This window comes from Neopelma chrysocephalum, unplaced genomic scaffold (genome assembly GCF_003984885.1).
Source record: "Neopelma chrysocephalum unplaced genomic scaffold, ASM398488v2 Primary Assembly neopelma1_23, whole genome shotgun sequence".
NCBI lineage: Eukaryota > Metazoa > Chordata > Aves > Passeriformes > Pipridae > Neopelma > Neopelma chrysocephalum.
This window is the reverse complement of record NW_020897691.1, coordinates 31744395-31765653: the sequence shown is the minus strand read 5'-3', so window position 1 is coordinate 31765653 and position 21259 is coordinate 31744395. Positions and strand designations below refer to the sequence as shown.

Sequence of the window (21259 nt, the reverse complement as noted above, 5' to 3'; positions counted from 1 at the left end):
AATGAATATCAAGTTGCAAGTTGCAATGCTCACCCCATTCAACTACATAAATCACTGCTATAAAATGTCTGTATCAGTTAATGAAAAAAAAGCAGGCAAGATTTAACTATCAGTAGGGAGTACTTACTGGGTCTAACATTAGGTATATAATTTAAAGGGACAGCCTCCTTAAGCTTCCAGAGTAATTCAGACATAAGTAGCCTTTTCCAGAGGTGATTCAGAGCACCTAAATTAAAGTGCAATTTGATGAGACGGGTCAAGCCAACCTCCAGTTTGCTGCTGCCGACAAAAACATCTCCCTTCCCACGTTTAGGTGGAGCCTCAACAGACCAGGCTAGCATTTACTTTTTGCCAAGGAATGGAGCTGCATGCATTTCCACCTTCCAACTGCCAGAATGACAAAAAAACTTGAAAAATTCGTAAACCCTTGCAGAACTTCGAAGCAGAAATTGCCTTCTACAGAAAGATGATACTTTAAATATTACACAGCCAAATAGTTTCAGAGAAACGGGTTACTTACAAAACTGCACTGTTTTCCCCAGTGACCAGCCATGGTTACAGTCTCTCTGCTGTGGATTATCTACCCTCCAACAAAAGCAGACACACATCTGAACTAACGTAGCAAAAGAAAATATCGCTGGCATAAAAGTTGATGATATGGTACAGAGCAGACAACAAAGACTTTAATAATGAAGGCACAGTTTGTCCCAGTGACAATTTCTGAATAAGAGTATTTTGTTATTATTACATAAGGTACATATTACTTCTACTTAAAAAAAAAAACCAAAGAGCACTAATGTCTTCCTCCTTTCTAACAGGTACTCACAGCTCACATCCTGACTTTTATTGCTTTTTTTATACATGTAAACACACTCTCTCATCCGTTCTAATTCAAAATGCCCGTAGAAGGGCAAAGTGGCAGAACAGATAAATTAGAGCAGTTTAATATTGTCCAGCCTCACTTAGTAGAGAATGGCAGACAAAATAGAGTTCTGGTGGGGGAAAAAAGAAATAAATTTATTTCCCTGTGCAAATTACAAAGAACCAAGAATGACAGCTACCAGTTTTGTGGCATGAATGATGCTCCAAAAGTATCACAAAAAGACTGTCAAACTCATAATAAAAAACAAAAATTGTACTCTGCATATGACCTATGGTTTAAATTCATGTCCTGCTGTTTTTATCATAAAATGGCCTGGGTTGAAAGGGATCGTACAGATCATCTAGTTCCAACCAGCTTGCCATGGACAGGGACACCTTGCACTAGACCAGGCTGCTCAGAGCTCCATCCAACCTGGCCTTAAACACTTTAAGGGATGGGGCATCTACAACTTCTCTGGGTAACACCTGTTCCAGTGTCCCACCACCCTCACAGGAAAGAAATTCTTCCTAATATCTAATCTAAACCTACTCTCTCTCAGTTTGAAACCATTCACCCCTGTCCTGTTACTACATGCTCTTGTAAAGTCTCTTTCCATCTTTCTTGTAGGCTTCCTTCAGGTACTGGAAAGCCTTAATAAATAAAGAGAAGAAAATAAAGAGAGCAAAATGAGAAATAGTATGAGTATACATCAAGGAAATAATCTGTTTACACATTATGAAAAGTCACAAATCTATCCTCAGGTACAGATGCAGACACAAGAGACATTCCAAAATGCAAACACAGCAAAGCTGGTTTCAAATCCTGTGATCACTTCTATGAAGGCTGACAAATCTTTACGATATTTCACAGAAGTCTTGTGGTTCTCTGCCTGGCCAGCTCATTTAATTTTCCTTTATTTTACTCTTACTAGCACTACTTTTTACCCAAATTCCCTCAATTTGTTATAAAGGAAACATATGGAAAGACTGCTGGAAATTCAACAGCTCTCTATTCAATTTTGGAAGCTACTCAGTAAAAACCAGACACAGCAGAGGAAATGACGAGCACAAACGAACTATCAGTAAGGCCATTCCTTTCTAGAGCATCATTCACTGCAGGAGGCAAGGGTTCAACAGAAAAAGATGGTGCCAAATAACACAATTTTAATATTTCAATTTGTATAAACATAAGGATAAATTAATGTTGCACAAGCAACTGTACTAATCCTTCACTGGCAGCTTTTTTGGATGTATTCTTCAACAAGACTGTCAAAGAGAAATGTCACGTATATTGATAGTCACCTGCAACTGCTCTAGAATTTGCAGAGAAGTCAGCTGTGGGCAAAAGTAAAAAACACCCAACCACAGGAGACCATTGAGCTTCAGGGTCAAGAGAGTTCAGGAAAAGCCATCAAAAAACAAGTAGAGAACAGAAACTTTCATTGGGGAATAATAAGGGGCAGAGGGTGAAGAGAAGGTAATGTGTTTACTTTCATAACATCCTTTTAACTTGCTGATTCAGCCAAAAAAAGAACTCTTCTGGGCAGTATCCAACTGTGCAGATTAGCACTTATCACTCATTATCAAGTACCATACTGCAAGGTTACACCTTAGTTTCTCTCTGCTAACTCATTTGTGTCTATGCCCCAGCCAACACACACCTAACAGCAAAACAGGACTGCGGTTCATGGAAGTAGGATTTAATCATGAAAACCCACACCTAGACCTAGATGAATCAAGGACACAGGACATGAGAGACAGAGTTTGCACAGCTCTTTTTTTCCTTTTATTCTGACATATGTTGGCAAAGTCAATGCCTTTTGAGATATGCTCATTTGTCTCTGACTCACCAAAGTCATGGATACTTTTCTCTGACCAAGATCTGTAACTGGAATTCGGTGCCAACAGCAATAGGAAGTGCTGGTCTGGACCTTACAACAGAAGTCAAAACTTACTGAAGTCAACTAGAAAATAAGGAAGTTTCTTAGTTATTAAAGGAAGTCAGGCTCTTGTTTCAGTTCTCCACTTTCCCCACCTCGCTTGTCATGGACAACTTTTCCTGAAGTGCTCTGAAAAATGCTTCAGTTAAGCACTGCCTGCTAACTGAGAACTCAGAGAAGTTACTTAAATGAGTCAGCATGGAAAACATTAAGCAAAAAAAGAACAGCATTACTGACATCACTTATTCCTAAGTACCTCATCCAAGCTTGTTCTCCAATTTATCAATAACTATTAAACACGTTACTGTTAATTCTTTGTACTTATTGTCCCTAGCCCATACACTGTCAAGTAAACCAGACATGCTTCTTGGTTTCTTACCTTTTTTCTCCTCACTGTTTGGAATAAAAAAAAAAACAACAAACCAACCTTTTAGAGTGATCTGATCTGTCTGTGGTACAGGGAGAAAAGCCTGGTTTTTCTTCTCCTCCACTAAGTACTGGTAAACACAGGGTATTTCAGAAAGATCTACTGCTTCAAATTATTGCACAAGCTATTTCTAAATTCCACATAAAAGTCTATATTTGAATAAACTGAAGATCTTAGTCAAATTCACCAAATACTACAACTCAATATTTATCTTCCAAACAATCTAACATACAGATGATACCAGAAAAAGAGTTTTGAAAGGCTAACTAAATATTTACTCAGTTTTGGGGCATACTTTGTCATTTACCAGGTATTTTGTATTTCCCATTAGTTTATACCATACCATATAATTTTTTCATATCATGGTCTGAAGTCTCAGAAAAAATACTCATTTAGTCACCTGTATATTTTTCATAGAAAAGTGAGCATTAGAATAACTAACCAAAATTATTTATTTCTGTAAGATCTCAGAGACACACTCAAAGATCATATAATAAGTTTATACATTGAAAAGATTAAAAATGTGACCTTGTCCTGAACAGCTTACAATGTAAATACGTGAAGGAAATGAAGAATAAATGTAATATAAAGAGAAGCACAAATGCGGAGGTATCTGTGTGTAGAAGTGCACAACAGGAAGCAGACAGATGGCAGCTAAAACCACAACTTACCACTGCTCATACCCATCACTGCTTGAACAAGGCACTAAGATACAGCAATATCACAACCTCTTCAGATCTAAAGCATCAGAGGGAGCACAGAAACAGAGTAAACTTAAGACAGTGGGATGATGGTGACTAATAGATCATATTGACAGGAAACAAACCCTCACTACTGAAAGGGAAACCAGCTGCAAGGGGTGAGAGGCAAACTGAGAGATGGCATCATTAGATAAAATAATGACAGTGTTACTGGAGAAAGCTTTTTCATTTTCTGAGCTATCACTGCAATAATTTCTGCGGTATGGACAATAGTTTTATTTGAGCTAATAGATACAAAATCTACCTATGACTTATCCATTTCCCAGACAAGAGAACTCAAAATACAGCCAAACTGAATTGGAAAGGTGCGTCATAGGCCCGAATGGCAACACAGTGGCATTATTCACCACACCAACTAAAAATGAGAGAAAGACCTGAAATCCCTCAAAGTGTAATGAATGCATTTTTTGGTATATGAATTTCTAGCTCAAAAAAATACTAAGCATAATCCATGCATTAGAAAACTCATATTTTTCAGCAAAGAAAAGCTAGACACATACAAAATTATCCATCATATTACCAGCCTCCAGTAACTAAAAGTCATAAGTCAAACACTCATCAAATGCCTTTAAAGTTTTTGTTTAATTTCAGGCCTTTAGGGTCCACCTAATTCATTCTCATAATAAGCCTTCTAAACTCATACAGGTCTGAAAACTGTCTTTCTAAAGTGAAAGATTATTTTTCCCACCATATAATCTCTCAATGCCAGCACTAAATTTCAGAATTTCTTATTTACCTAAACAAGACAGTCTAGTGCCATCATTTTATTTCTATGTCTACATTTCTCCCTATTTTGCCTTCCTTCCCTCTTGAACTGAATTAATTTTCAAGATTCAAATAAAGCTGTTAAAGGGGTAAAGGTGTGTATGATTAAAGTTCCTGCAACATACAAGTTTTGCACAAAACAGCTGCTAGTAGTAAAGAGTGAGGGATTAGTGCCCTCACAGAAGGAAAAGTGGGCCAAGTCAGATCTTCAGCTAATTTGTTTAATCTACCCAGAGACAGGAGGCAACAGCCCGGCGTCTGGGCAGCACAAGTGCAGTTCTGATCTGGAGACTGAGCTGCTGTCTGTGTCCAGCCAGCTAACCAAAAAACATAGGTAGATGAAAAGGCAAAGGATGCTGTGATGTGGAAACTCGCATATCATGGGAGAGAATGGGGAGTGCCTGAATCAGAAGGTTTTAGTGACTTGAGAAAGTGCTCAACACTTCCATTAGGACAAATCACTCCCCACAAATCAGCAGGGCACAAGACTTCCAAGCTCCCTTGATTCTGTTACTAATAAAACACCTCCACTATATATACATATTTTTAATAGCTAATTTTACAGGACAGATCCCTATCAATCTTGCCAAGGGATCAAACCAAAATTCACAGACAAATCAAGTATATGAGGTAACCACCAATTTACTTCTTCAGAAGAATGTCCTCATGTAATCTACACTTGACTCCAAAAAGTTTACCAACATACATGTTTATACATTTCAACATTGACTCCTGATCAGGACTAATAACTTTCTGATATAGAGGCTGCAGGATCTGGGATCATGAAACACAACAGAGCATACTACAATGCTGTAATTACTCTGTTGCTTCCGCCCCCATATATGCACAAAAAAGCAATATAAATATCAAGATATGACACTAGCATATTTGCTTAACATTTCATTCTGGGGGCATTTTTTTTAAAGACAGAAATGTCATTTAAAGGCAAAAGCAGATTAAAAATTCCCTAATTATGCTTTACAAACAACAAAATCATTATTCCTAAGTGTTCCCATAACATTAGACAAATGCAGGACAGAAAACAATTTTTCAGGACGTGACAGCTGCAGCTCTTACAGCCTGAAGCCTAAACACACTCACAGACACCCAAGTGGCGTTGGTTCAACACCAACAGAGCCTGTCGTGCACAGTTGTGAACCACACAACCCACATACTACCAAGTTTTCAGGGGGAACCCCAACTTTGCATCAGCCCCCTGATGGGAAGTAGCTGAAGCTCTTAATGATTATGTTTCTCTAATTGCTACAAGAAAGGACTATCTCCATTATCTCACCAGCATCACTTCACCAGTTTGTCTACAGCTCTCCAAAAGACAAGAACACTCTACCCTTCCTCAGTCTTGACTATTTGGTTCTTCCTGTCTGCTAAGCAACATTTGCTGCAATTTCTCACACATCCCTATTAAGTTTAATGGACTGTTTTGAATAAGAAACCATGAAACAGATCAGAGCCCTAAAAATCTCACTGTGCTCCTTGCAAAACTAAACCATGTGACAGCACTGTCCAAAATGTTTCTGAATAGATGATTCACTTAGGAACCATAATTTTTGATGATAAATCCCCCCCAGTTTTAACATAATGCTTACCACTTGTCAATGATGCCAGTGTTTCAAGAAATTATTTGAAAAGACTGTACTGACAAATTTTAAAATTATATTAAAAGTTTTTATTTCATTTTTATTATGACCCCAAAAAGGACACGACTTAAATTTTTAGATTTAAATTTAATAAAATGGTGTTTATCGTGTGGCTAATAAGAATATGAATGACAAAATTGATGACTACTGATTCCCTAAATAAACACTACAGTTACAGTAGCGTAGCTATGTAAGTAGTCTTGGTAAAAATGCACTGTGTGATATTGAAGATGCAAATGAACTGTAAATAAATTTAATCCACTTTTATTATGTCTCATACAGATTACAAAGCACATGAGACAAATTAACCTCTCTGTTTCTTAGATTCTATTCTAGTCCTGACAAAACATTCAAAAGACCGGTCAGCAAATTAAAAGGATGCAAAACAACATTCCTCCTTTTTTATCTTCTCTGCTGAAGATTAGTTCTGGACACATAACTGTTTGCACACTTTTCCTCCCAACAATTAAAAGATAATCATAATACTACATGTAAAGCATCTTAAGAATTTGGTTTCCATTTACAAGAATGGATACATCAACCAACATTTATATACCAGTCACCGACCTTTTTCAGCTCTACCATTAAAATACCTGTTACTGCAGCAACCTCTTACTATTTTCACTTTGCTTTAGGTAGTGTTTCTTGCTACTGTTTTACTTTGTATTTGACTGTTTCATTCTGTTTACACCTTCTTACAGAAGCACAAATTATTTTAATTTTTGTCACTACTTGTACACTTCACTGCCAGTGACAAATTTCTGACTGCCTCACAAAGACTTTTTTTGTCAGGTTGCCCATGCTTCTGATTGTTTATTAAGAAGACACAAATCTGTTCTTAGAAGTCATATTGGTGGTTTTATTATTGCCATTATTTTGAAAGCCATACTAGCTATGCAATGTAATTCAGGAAATAAAATTATGAAATATAAACTACAATGCTGGTTCCCTCTCAATTTCTCTTTGGCAACTCCCAACAAATGAGACAGAGAAAAGGAAAACCCTTTCTATATCCAGACTGAAAATGAAATAAGCTAGTTCAACTTGCATAGAATTCCAGGGCTTCTGATACAGGAAAATATGAATTAAGTAGAGGTGACCTCTTTAAAAGGACTTAATTATTCTGATAAAAGTTATATGTATCAAACTAATGACAATTTAGCATATAAGCCAACTGAAAAATGCATATAAATCCGTATTTCCACTTTCCAAATATGTGAAAACTGCTCACATTTTAGGATATAAAATAAGCTGGATCAAATCTCATTCAAATGTTTTTTAAAAAAACCACACTCAGTCTAGTACCAACAGATTTCTATCCAGAAGAGAAAAAGTACTAAGAGTCAAAAGTACAATTAATAAAATAACACCTCCCTAAATACTGGAAATATTAATGAAATGTGAAAAAAATTGAACAAGCTCTTGCAACTATGCTCCCAATTTTATATATATATTTCATATGGGGCAAAGAAATATCTTGGTCTTCAACAAGTGCATTTCTCAGTGCAAGATAAAGGGGAGAGGGTGAAAAAAATCCAAACAGACCTTCCTAAGAAGGTGAAAGGTCCTACCTTGGTTTAAGAAGTACTACCAAACAACAAAGCAGGACTACAACTCTGCAGTGTGCCCGTAAGACAGACTCACACACTGTATGAAAAGTCATCATGCACACAAAGCCACCTACCTTTAGCTTTTTCAGTTTGCCATTGGGAGTGTTTATATATAATTTTTATATATATATATACATATATATTACCTACATTATTCTACATATGCTTTAGCTGAAACAGCAAGGAGTTATTTACAGAAGAATTCAGCTTATAGAAACATGTTCCTCTAAACCTGCTGATTCCAAGTTAATCACAGACATAAAACTACACAGGCAATTAACTTCTTAGACATATATATTTTCTTTAACTTCAGCATGTATATTGTCTTAACACAACTGCCAAGATACAGGGTGTGCTCCATCAGACATTCCTTTCTAGCTTGTTCATTTAAAATTGCAGAATCGGATTGGCAAAGTGCCAGACTTAAAGTCAAGCTCATTCTTCACTGGCACATTGACCTACTAACTTTATTTCTACAGTACTGCATTACACGGAACTTTCTGAAATGGACATTGAGACAACGCCATAGTCAAGTCACAGTCAAACAGGAAAAACAAAAGCCTATTAACTGCTTCTCAATTAAATATCTACTGAAATCTCACACACTGACTCCCAGCCTGCATCTGCTGATTTATACAGCTTTCCAAGAGACAGAGCACCACAAAAAAATCTCCTTTAAAATGGCTGTCATCTCCTTTTGTTCTAAAAGCCTGAGGCCCTTACTGTCTTCCATCAAGATACACTTTGCTATTTTTTCATAGTGAAGTGAAGCTGATCTCAGAAAAGACAGTGGCTTCTATGATAAGCTACTTAATTCAACTTTGTCCTACTGTGACCAGGAGGAAAATCATGAAAACAAGTCCTCCTTCCCTGTCATACCATTAGTCTAATTTAAGACTGCAAATGTTATTAGCACAGTAGTACATTTATGAACTTTCATCAACCTAATACACCAGTAAATTTATTTGCATACATCCCCTGTGCATCTGCCATATCTTCAGGCTCCTGATAAAAATAACTTACCCCTGAATTGCCAACATATGGCTGCCTCTTTGGAAACTACCATCTTCCCGGAACACCTCTTTCACTATTCAGGAACATCCCTCATACAGTATTTTACCTGGATTCAACTCTCTAGCAGTAGGTGTACATCAAGATGGCAAAAAATTTTGAAAAGTCCTACAGCAGGAGCTTCCATCCACTAAACTAAGCTGTGCCTCTTAAAACCAATTGTACGAACCAGAGAATGCATATTAAGCTGATAAAGTGGATAAATTAAAGCCTGAACTGCATTTCTTTATTCTTGCCTGTAATATTATAATAAGACCCAACAATTTTGGTCAAGGAAATGGAATCCACAAACAACAGAACAATATTCATAATTTTTTGTTATTTTTCTTTATGAAATAGTATCAGTCATTCCGTAAGACAAGATCAGGCAAATGCAGTTGCAAAAGTAAGTTTAATCAAACTAAGCTTCAGTCAAAGTATTATTTTAATTCAAACAGAGGCATATTTCTGAAGATGGATCTTATTGGCTTGAATAAGTGTTTGTACCTAAGTAAACTCTTACTGATGACATTTTTATGAATGTGATGAAAGCTTTGTATAAAAAGTACAAGCAGTATAAAACTACAGTTGTGGGTTATTAAGAAATGATGACAATCTTAAAACTTACATTAAATACAGCAACTTGCATTATAAAAAAAGAGTAAAACCACTGATCACATCCTAAGCTTCAGTATTAATGTTAGTGATTTCTTTCAGAATACGACATTGTACCCTTCATGTTGGACACTGTGGCTTTCCACTAGACATCTGTGCACATGAAAAGACAAGACACTCACTTTAAACAGAGTAGCTCCATGTTTTGGAGATTTTAAATGGCAGCTTTCATTTCAAGTTTATGACTTCAATAAACATGAAGTCCTAAAATTAACAACCTTCAAGGCAATGCTAAAATCTTCCAAAGGTCTACTTGAAAGAAAAAATCTCCTTCATATGTATAAGGCCTAATATCACTTCTAGTAATAAAAATACTCCACAAAATAAAAGACTTTTTATTCACTTCAAAAGCACTCACTCTAGATTATCAGTATCATTTTTATCAAACAATTACCTCAAAGACATAGATATACACAATAATTATGCTAATTATTAACAACAGTGCTCCTTTGCTCTTCAACTCATATGTGATTTAGGTACAGATCTTCAGTTCCTTAGGTGCCCCTGATAATTTCTTAAAGATAGAAAATCTTTCGGGATATGAGTTACATAAATTCTTTTAAAAACATTTAAGCTTGAAACAACCTTTCAAAGAAATATTTACCAAGCACCAATCCATTCTCTTAAAATATCCTGAAAACTCACCTGGTTTACAGGTCTGTACACAAAACCCACCATCCCTGCATAATATGCAATAAACACTGATTATCTACTCACAAATCTTATTTTACTACACTTATACAATTAAGTCTACAGTATAGGTTGATAGTGTATATATATGCAACATAAACACAAAGAAGAACATAAACATCATCACAGTAAGCATTCTGGTGAAATAAAGAATGTGATTAAAAAAAATCCTAGTTTAACCAATTCTTTGTTCTACTCTGAAATATTCTAAGCCTCTTTTACATTACAATGTCTTCACACCAGGAAGAAACCTGAGCAAAATCAAAGCCAATCTACTTACTTTACTTCCTACTGAAAGGCATACCTTCAGAAGACTGCTTGAAGACTCTGGAATTCCTTTATTATAATAAGTGTGACACAAAAAACTGAAAGAATGGAATTCTGTCTATTTAAGCTCTTACAAAGCACGTATCTTCATGGTTTCTCAGAATCTCCCCCCTTACTCCTATATACTTACAAGCCAGTAGAACAAGCAATAAAGCTCTAAAAAGTATGGCCTCGGACAGACACTGAAGAAACTAGAGGGCTTTAGCCCGGGGAAAAGGTAACTGAGGAAGAAACATCAACAGCCTTCTAATACCTTACTGAAAGACGAGCAGGCAGTTCATATTCCTGCCTGTTAAGGACGACACAAATGACAACACTTACTAAACCAAAGATGCTTAGGTTGGACAGACATAAAATGACCACAAAGTTTTCAAGAATCTCCTTCCAGAGCACTCCAGTTCTTGCACAAGCCAAAGGACCCTGCCTCTCAGCAGCATCAGCACCAGACAGCTTGGCTCCGTCTGGTGCTTCTTTCTTCCCACCCTGACTGAATCTCTGGATCAGGCATGAAGAAAACTTTGCAACAGGAAGGACAGTTACTATTCTTCTGACAGAATGCATGACCTCTGCTATTATCTTCAGTCACTAAGCTTGGCAGAGAGTTGTTTGATCTGCTTTGTAGTGTGAAGGGACAAGAGCACCTGTCAAAGTCCATCCCCAATCCATTTTTATGTTTTCTTTACTTGTAAGGAGGAACAATGTCCTCAGTTTGACTACTAAGACTAAGCTTTAACCACCTCGATCTTGTCTTTGTCCCTTTTTTAAAAAAGGCTTTCCAAATTCACAGAATCAACTAGGTTGGAAAAGAACTCTGAGACTGAGTCCAAGCTATGACCGAACACCACTCTGTCAACTAGACCATGGCAATAAAGTGCCACGTCCAATCTTTCCTTAAACATCCCCAGAGATGGTGACTCCACTACCTCCCCGGGCAGCCCATTCCAATGTCTAATCAGCCCTTCCCGCGAAGAAATTCTTCCTAATGTCCAATCCAAACCTCGCCTGGCACAGCTTGAGACTGTGTCCTCTCATCCCGGCTCACCAGGGACTCAATGCCAACAGAAGACGAGTTAGCAGCATCTGTTGCTCAAGACTCCTGTTTTCCACATCCAAGAGAACTCCTTTGGCACGCACTGCTCCATGCCCGCGCTGGAACAACCAAACCCACAGGGAGGATCGTCACGGCCAGGCCCGAATCCTAAAGCGCGGGGCCTGGTCCACCCTCCCCAGTCGCTCGCAGGGAAGGGGCAGGAAGAAACCCGGCGGGACTCTCGCTGCCCTGGGGCACGGCTCGGTCCCCTCCGCGGGCACCCCCGCGGATGCGCCCCGGCCCCGCATCCCGCTCACCTCCAGCTTGTGGTTGATCTGGGACACGGTCTGAGCCTTGTGGCAGAGCTGCGCGAAACACGAGCTCAGGCTCGTCATCTTCTGCCGCCCCTCGTACGTGATGTCGGCCTGGTCGGGGTCGATCTCGCCCAGCAGCAGGTCCACGTCCACGAACGCCTTGTCGAACTCCTTCTCCAGTACCTCCAGCCAGCGGAACATGGACACGCCGCCGCCGCCCGGGGCCGGCCCGGCCGCGCCCGGACCGCAGGGACCACCGCCCGCCGCCGACATTCCACCGCTGCCGCTGCCACCCCTTGCCCTCGCACGGTACTGCCCCGCCGCAGCCGCTCCCGCCCCGCAGGACCCGCCGCTCCCGGTCCCGCTCCCGGTGCCGCTCCCGGAGCAGCCACGCAGGGAGCGCGGGCACGCGCGTGCGCGGCGGCCGCCTGGCGGTGTGGCAGGCAGCACCTGCCGAGCGCCGAGCCCCTGATCGCGCCCGAGCCGCGCCGGCAGGGGGCGCTGCGGTCCCACCCAGCGGGGGCGGGAGGGGCGGAGTGGCCGGGGCGGGAGCGACCGGTGTCCTTCTGTCCCCTGTCCTCCTGTCCCTGTGTCCCCATGTCCCTGGCCCGGTCCCCAGGAGCGTCCGCACCCGTCCCCGCAGGCAGCGGGAGTGTAATTGTAATTATAGCCACTTTTGTATTGACATATTATAGGTCCATATAAGACCTATGCTAAGTTTGTACATAGTGAAGAACAAGAATGTGGACCTTGCCCCGAACAACTTACAACGTATATACGTGAAGGAAATGATGAATAAATGTAACATAAAAAGAAGAACAAGTGCAGAGGTATTTGTGTATAGAAGTGCACAACAGGAAGCAGACAGATGGCAGCTAAAACCGCAAGTTACCACTGCTCATACCCATCACTGCTTGAATGAGACACTAGGATACAGCAATACCACAACCTCTTCAGATCTAAAGCATCAGAGAGAACACACAGAAACAGAGAAAACTTCAGATGGTGACTAACAGACCATATTGACAGCAAACAAACCCTCACTACTGAAAGGGAAACCAGTTGCGAGGGTTGAGGGGCAAACAGAGATGACATCATTAGATAAAATAATGACAGCATTTTTGGGAAAAGCTTTTTTGTTTTCTGAGCTACCATTGCAAAAATTCTGCAGTACGGACCAGGGTTTTATTTGAGCTAATAGATATAAAATCTATCTATGACTTATCCATTTCCCAGACAAGAGAATTCAAAATAGAGCCAAACTGAATTGGAAAGCTGGATCATTCTTATGTGTATATGGTTATTTGTATATGTAAGGGAGGAGGAAGAGAGGAAAGAGAAGAAGAGGAAAGAGAAGTCTTCATTACTGTATTCACCGACGTGATGAGCAGGTGCAAACCACATGGCAGGATTTGCACCAACACATCAATTGCTTGTGCTCAGAAAAGATGCAGACTTACAAGTATTGCACAAAATCATAGAACCATAGAATGTTAAGGGTTGGAAGGGACCTTAAAAATCATCTAGTCCCAACAGCCCCTGCTGTGTGCAGGGACACCTCTCACTAGACCAAGTTGCTCAAGGCCTTGTCCAACCTGTCCTTGAACACTGGGAGGCATGGGGAATCCACAACTTCTCTGGGCAACCTGTTCCAGTCTCACCAGCCTCACAGTAAAGAATTTCTTCCTGATATCTAACCTAAATGGACTGCCCCTGTCACCTTTGCATCTCCAGAAGCACCAATGAATGCAGTTATACCCATATAAAAGGTACTTGCTTTTTTTTTTTAGCTCATCCTGGTTCTGAAAATGAAACAAATTTCAGGGAACAAGCTACCCCTACATGGGTGCTTTCTCCAAGACGTTCACCTTGTCTACAGCTCGTCCCCTTTGAAATACTGCAATACTGCAACTCTGATGTTGATTTCAGCTGGAGCTTTATTAGCAGGTCTTGTGGAGAACATGTGCAGCTTTGTTTTATTGCATTGAAGTCATAACTCCACCTCAAAAGAGAAAAAAGAAAAAAAAAATCACTTTAACCCAGATCAGGACCCTAATCCTGCCGACAACATGGCCCCATAAAATACTCTCCCAGTGCAACAGAGAGAGCACAGGGACCCTCCAGTCAGCAGTGGAGGATACCAGAATAACGGTAAGGTCACCAGGACCCCTAAATGCCTGGCCCTGGGGCTGCAGGGCATCCTGGGCGGAGTTTCTTTCCTTGCTCCACTTTGCATAAATAATTGATTGGAACATAGATTGACAGAAAGATACCACTTTACAGCTCAGTGGTTAGACCAGTCACCTGGAATGTGAAGAGAGATGTCAGAGCAGGAAAGAATTGTACTGCCATCAATCTGTGCTTTCAGAAAAACTGGATAAAAGCAAACTTCACCACTAACAGTAGATATCTCATTTCCTTTGGGACCTGCTGTTGTAGGCTTGACAAGAAGCTTACAGAGTGTTATTACAAAGCTGCTCGCTTGCCCTTTACCGTTTGTCATGGTTTAACCCCAGCCCGCACCCAGCCCCACAAAGCCTCTCGCTCTCTCCCCACCAGTGGGACTGTGGAGAGAGTCAGAAGGGTAAAAGCCAGAAAATCCCTGGGTTGAAATGAAGTTTAATAGGGAAAGCAAAAGCTGTGTACACAAACAAAGCAAAAAAAGAAATTAATTAATTTATTGCTTCCCACAGACAGACAGATGTTCAGCCATCTCCAGGAGAGCAGGGCCCCATCATATGTAACAGTTACTTGGAAAGACAAACACCATCACTCCAAACGCCTCCCCCTTCCTCCTTCTTCCCCTCACTTTCCATACTGAGCATGATGTTATATGGTATGGAATATCCCTTGGTCAGCTGGGGTCAGCTGTCCTGGCTGTGTCTCCTCCCAACTTCCTGTGCATTCCCAACTTCCCTTGCCAGTGTGGCAGTACAAAAAGCAGAAAAGGCCTTGACTCTGTGTAAGCCCTGCTCAGCAATAATAAAAACATCTCTATATTGTCAGCCCTATGTTCAGCACAAATCCAAACCACATCCCCACAGTAATCACTGTGGAGAAAATGAACTACCCCAGGCAAAACCAGCACACCATTCAAATTGTCTGCACTGCAACTGAAGGTAGGCAGCAACAAACTGGGCGGGGTTCCCTTACTGCTAAGTCCATCCATGATGGAAACAAAAGCTACAAACACCTTTACGTATATCTACAGAAGAAAACCTGGCTCAGTAAATTGGTGTATTCAGAACAGCAGCTGAGCAAAGGGTGTACGTGTCTAAAGTCGCCCAGCATCTCAGCCTTGGCCGTATTGATCAATATAACTGATCTACTCTGGCCTCCAATCAGGAGGCCTGGAGACACACTATCTGTAACGCTGCTGATGCTTTTGAGAAAGCACGCAGGATCACTCTTGAGGAGAAAAGACAATGCAGAAAGAATCGTGTCTTGCAGAATATACCACCTAAGGAGTCTTTCTGCTGCGCCTTTTGCAACCAGACGTGCCTGTCTCATATTGGCCTTTTTAGCCACCAGCGTGCTTGTAACAAACGTGGGTAGAGCCCTTCCCAAATCTTCGTTCGCAAAGCCTAGCCATGATGATGACTTTGGAGTGAGCCCAGCTGAACAGAGCATTTCCCTGACCTTCGTCCTAGCATTCGTTCTTCACAGCTGTCTTTTTTTGCACAACAGCGTCCCATAGAAAATCAAATTTTTTGCTGTATCAAAAGCTAAACTAATTTTATTGTTTAAATTAGTTCAGCCACTCAAGAAAATTAATTGTTTCAGAACTATCAGTTTTTATGTTCACTTTGGCTTTGATTCTGGTAGATATCTCACTGGAGAAGTAACTATAGAATCATGTTACATTTTTTGCCTTTTTTTATTTAATGAAAGAGTAAGCTATCCCTTAGCCAAATATTAGCATTTTCTGCTAATATACCTCTATGGTCCATTTGAACAGTATCTACTTATCTTGAGAAAGAAGTTTCCCATAGTTACTATGTAACATATCTATAGCAAATACTGCCTTTAAAAACTTAGACATAATGTAATTTATGTATGACTGCTTCTTTTTAAAGAATCACTTATTGTCAGTTTTTTAGCGTCCTTTTCCTTTAGCTCACAGGTTGGTCCAGCTCTATTTTAAATTGTTTTTATCTACAATGGTATCAGAGTTTTGTGGTCATTAATTTTAATTCTTTCATCCCTTATCAGTAGCACTGTAGCATGTCCTTACATTTCACCACTCAAACAAGGTTTTGTCTCTGCTTACTCTACTCAAAGATTAGCTTCTCAAATGGAATCCTTTTAGAAGCTTACCTGCAGTGTAATATCAGTCTAATACTTGCTGGACTATGTATAAATGAGAAGGAATGCTAGATATTGTTAAGGAAATCAGCAGTTTTGACACTGAATCTTTGTAAATGTAGCTATCATTAGCTACTATTTATATTTTTCACCAGAAATACTGTGTAAAAGAGGGGTTGAAATTTAAAGCAAGTGTCCCTGATATAAGGGTAAACACAGGAATTACCGAATTATCTCAAAACTATACTTGGAGATCCTCTAGAAAATTCTGATAAATTCCAGTTATCCTTGAAATGTCTACCAAAAGCCCCCAGAGCAACTGTAACTCTGTTCTGTAAGCAAGCTGTGCAGTAATTATGGAACAGAACCTAAAAAATGTTAGTAAGTTTGGCCTTCAATTAGAATTAAATCGATTTAGAGTAAACTGTAGCATACTACACCCTGATAACATCAATAAAATAATTGAAGAACATTTAAAGAACAGCAGTAGTCTGAGTCAACCAGTCTAGCAGTAAGAATCATTTCTACAGGGGACATTTCTAACAATAGTTGGAAGAAGTTATATGTCAAGAAGAATTTAAATTTGCTGAATGCCTTTAATGTCAAAAAGACTTCACTGAAAGTTTTGTGATTTGTTTCTTTGACCTTATTTATGATGTAGTTCTGGTGAAGATAATCACCAGATAATTTCTTTATGTATAATTTATGTACATAATTTCAATTATTTTACACAGGGTTTAGAGCATGTGAGGTATCTGCATTATACTGTTATTAAGTACATTTGAGTACAAAGAGTCCTCATAAATTTAAACCTGCATACTTTGACTGATTACCGGAGTACCCAATTAATTATCTGAAACATTACTTAGAGCTTAAAGAGTAAATGACCTTAAGCATGAGGAGGACACATTTTCATACCAAAAAAAGCCCCAAAGTAATACCCAAATCAAAAGGAAAAAATAAATTGCTTGGATTGACATCTCCACTGTTGTAGATTTTGTATCCAGTGTCCATGCCTAGACTGTGAGATACTCTATAAACCTTTGGTTAGACCCAGCCCCTGCACAAAGAATTTACAATATAAACACATGTGTTTGCACATGAGGGTCAGTTCCCCCGGAAACCCCTGTAATTGCAGCTGCCCAGCTGTGTGTGCCGGGCTGCAGTGCCTGCACATGTCAAGGCCATCTCCTGTGTGGTTAATGCTGAAGCATCTTGAGTGGTTTGATTGCATAGGTGGCTGTGCAGTCACAAGCAGGGGCACCAAAGGGGAAACGGAGTGAAAAAAAGTAATATCTTGCAGGATCAAAGTATTGGAGAAAATAGAGGTGATAAAGCAAGATTTTCGAGTTCTAAAAAAGGAGTTAGAGTAGATGATTAGAATGTATATTTCTGAAGCACACTCCTTTCTGAAGGAGAGGAGGAAGTCATCCACCTGCATTGATACCTAAAGGGGCATATGTTTTCAGTTGTCATTACAGAACATTTCTGCTAACAAACTCCAGACTTTTTAGTTTTTACATTTTAGGCGATTCCTGCCTTGCAGGCCTAGAGAGTTCATAGTTGGCTGCATTTTACAGTCCATAGGTGAGTCTATAGGTGCAACAGTTTACTGACAACTGTTTTGAACCTTCACTATATTGTTCTCTTTTACACAACACAACTTCCACAAGTCACTTCTTCAGGCCAGCTTTTCTTTTTCACAGTGCTATTCTGATCTTATTCTCGTGCTTATTTCTATGTATACATTTATGCTTAACTATTTTTACTCTGAACTTTTGTTTTATTTTAAAAAATTAATAAAACACATACAAAAAATGTTCAGCTTTTATAGCATGCAAGAAAGAAACCCTCTTTCTCTGCATGATCCCAGTGTATAATTTAGAAAACTGCTGTTTCAGAGTCCTTGTCTTATTGAAATTGTGTCTTGAAGTTTGAACAGTAAATAATTTTTACAGTTTAAGTTCCATTCTGGTTTTGTTGGATGCGCAGTTACTAGCAGGCTGCTCTTAAAGCCTAAAGATATCCAAAGGAAATGGAAGGGCCAGAACTAACTTACTTCCTACAGGACTATGAAAAAGTTCCCTTGGTTTCATGGTTCCCTTATTGATTGGATGACCCTTCCCTGACGTTTTACTTTTAGGTGGTACTGTACAAGGCATGGTCTCATAAGTTCACTACAGATCTTACATAACTGCTCATATACAAAAGACCTGTATGTTTATACTCTAGGCTGAGAATGGACTCAGCCATCAGATCTGCCTTCTTTATTTCCCCCTCTTCATTCCTTTTTCAGACTTACCTGGAATGTCATTACTAGAAAGCTGTCACACATCCTAAAAGCTGTCATCACATCCTAATCTCTGATTTCATGGGCACAGCTCTCTGTGGCTCAATTAATAAAAAACAGTCCTCCATCAAGTGGATGCCATTAGCTACAATACTTTGAAGGCCAGTTACAGCATCATTAGTGGCATTAGGGTATGAAATTATTTAAACTGACCTCTGCTTATTTGTTGTTTTTGGAGTGCCTGCTCCATATGCGTCCCACATGATCTGGGCTAGCATCCCTCGGCACTATCATAAAACTGGCAATGACTAAAACTCCTTAATATGTGAATTTCTGTTTAACAAAGTTTCACTCCTTTCAGCAGGTTTCACAGTGCTAGTTCCTCTGGAATGCAAACATGCCACAGACAAGTGAAACACAAGAAATTCCTGAGGGGTTATCAATTTCATCTCTTCGTGTAGCCAGCATGGAGGAAGAAAAGGAAACCTACCTTACTGTGTGGAAAAAAAATCTGCTTTAACTCATCTGGCAGCTGTTTCCAGCGTATGAAGATGACCTTGCCTGGATGTGCCTTCTCCACATACTATGAAAATGGATAAAAAATATTTCTGCAAAATTCTTGATGTAAGAAGAAGATTAATACTTAATTTTTTTTCAGACAGGTCTCTGGTTGTTTTTGTGAAACTCTGTAGGATTAAAACACAAAATCACTTCTGATACATTTTTAAGCTTTATATTAATTAAGTCTCATTAATTTGCCTAAATTCATAGGTTGACATTTTTGATTTAGTGTAACCCTCTGAGGCTCTTTGTCTAAGAAACATTTCTATAAAGCACTTCAGGTTATTTCAACAGATGATTAAGGGAAGCATCATGTTTTTTTAAAAAAATGTTATGATTGTTTCCCTTAGTATCCTGATCCACTCTGGAGAGAAATGCTTGATTGGAGACAAATGCCATTTGTTGTCCCTATGAAAAACTGGTCCAAATCCAAGTTAAAAACCTTCTCCAAAAAATAATTATAAATTCACACATACTCAGTGGCAGGCACTTGATAGCATATGGCAGCTAAATACGCCAAGGATTCTTTAGAGCATACGCCATCACTTAGCAGCTTCTAGTTGCCAAACTCCTTCTGCTTGTGATATCCCTCAGGGACCAAGCTCCTACCCATGCCCTGTGCAGGCCCTAAGCTGGTCTTTTCCTGCAGTTCTTCCTTTCCATAGGCAAGCAACATGCCAACTGCAGGAGCTCAGCTTCTCCATGTCTTTTGTGATAAGGCTGTATCTTCCCTTGTGCAGTCTGTGCACATTACAAGTCCTGCACATTACAAGGGATCCACCTGCAGGTTTTACAGGCTGCCTTAACTTAGGTATTTCTAAACACTCCATAGTAAGAATTTTGCAGATTCATTCTTCTAATTTTAATATTGTCTTTTATGTAATTTTCTGAATGCGATCTTAAGTTAAAAAATTATGTCTTGACATACACATGTGCTTTTGCCAAACCTCTGACTTTGGTGAAGAAAGAAAAGGCCCATACAGCAGTACAGCAGGTGCTGTGTGAGGTAATTATCTTGTGTAAGGCTTGTACAAAAATATAGTATTTTTTTTAGGCCAACTGATATAATTGGAAAACAAACAAACTTTACAGTCCTTTATAAGCACTACTTCAGATTTGAAATAGAAGCAGCAACCCTGAAAGATCTAACTTCCATCAACTCACACTTATGTTTTATCCACATTCATCCAATATACTTAATCAATATCTGTATTAATTGCCAACAAGACAACATCCAATATGGACTTTGCGTTTGGCAGGTTCTGCTCTGAAGTGTTTACCTTTGATTAAAGCACACACCATGTAGGATGTCCCCGTGACTTCTCACGCCAGCAGGTTTGGTTGCTATCGTTCATTCTTTCTGACAAAGAAATGATGCCATTAGTCCTGCACAGGAATCCCCATCAAAAGCTATGGAGAGTTTGCATAAAAACTGCTTGCAAGAAATGGCCACAGTGATTGACTTTCTTAAAATACCAGTCTGAAGCTTTGCAACTCATGGGCCAGCAGTGCTGCTTCCACAACATCTTCCTGTTGTGCTTATGCTCATACAGTACTGTGACTCTTCATTGGTTCTGTTGTCATGAGGTCTCCTAAAATCAATAAAACCCCCACAGGTCATGGTTTTATGAAAAAGCAAAGTCATCAGTGCCAGTAGATGTGTGTCAGAATTTGTACAGAGTAGGTTTAATAGGATATCACCTTTCATAGCTATCACTTTAAATTCATTCATTCATGGCTAGGCTTCGTGAACGAAGATTTGGGAAAGGCATTACCTACGTTTGTTACAAGCGTGCTAGTGGCTAAAAAGGCCAATACGAGATAGGCACGTCCGGTTGCAAAAGGCGCAGCAGAAAGACTCCTTAGGTGGTATATTCTGCAAGGCACGATTCTTTCTGCATTGTCTTTTCTCCTCAAGAGTGATCCTGTGTGCTTTCTCAAAAGCATCAGCAGCGTTACAGATGGTGCGTCTCCAGGCCTCCTGATTGGAGGCCA

General features: G+C 39.6%; 1 protein-coding gene across 3 annotated transcripts in view; it reads right to left on the bottom strand.

Annotated features, from left to right (window-relative positions):
- The window catches only part of GOPC (golgi associated PDZ and coiled-coil motif containing), a 30540-nt gene extending 18159 nt beyond the window's left edge, over positions 1 to 12381 (bottom strand). For all 3 annotated transcript variants that reach the window (XM_027692559.1, XM_027692577.1, XM_027692566.1), the window contains exon 1: positions 12112 to 12381. In XM_027692559.1, coding sequence (XP_027548360.1) covers positions 12112 to 12381 — 270 coding nt within the window. The remainder of the gene's footprint in view (positions 1 to 12111) is intronic.
- Positions 12382 to 21259: the final 8878 nt, after the last annotated feature.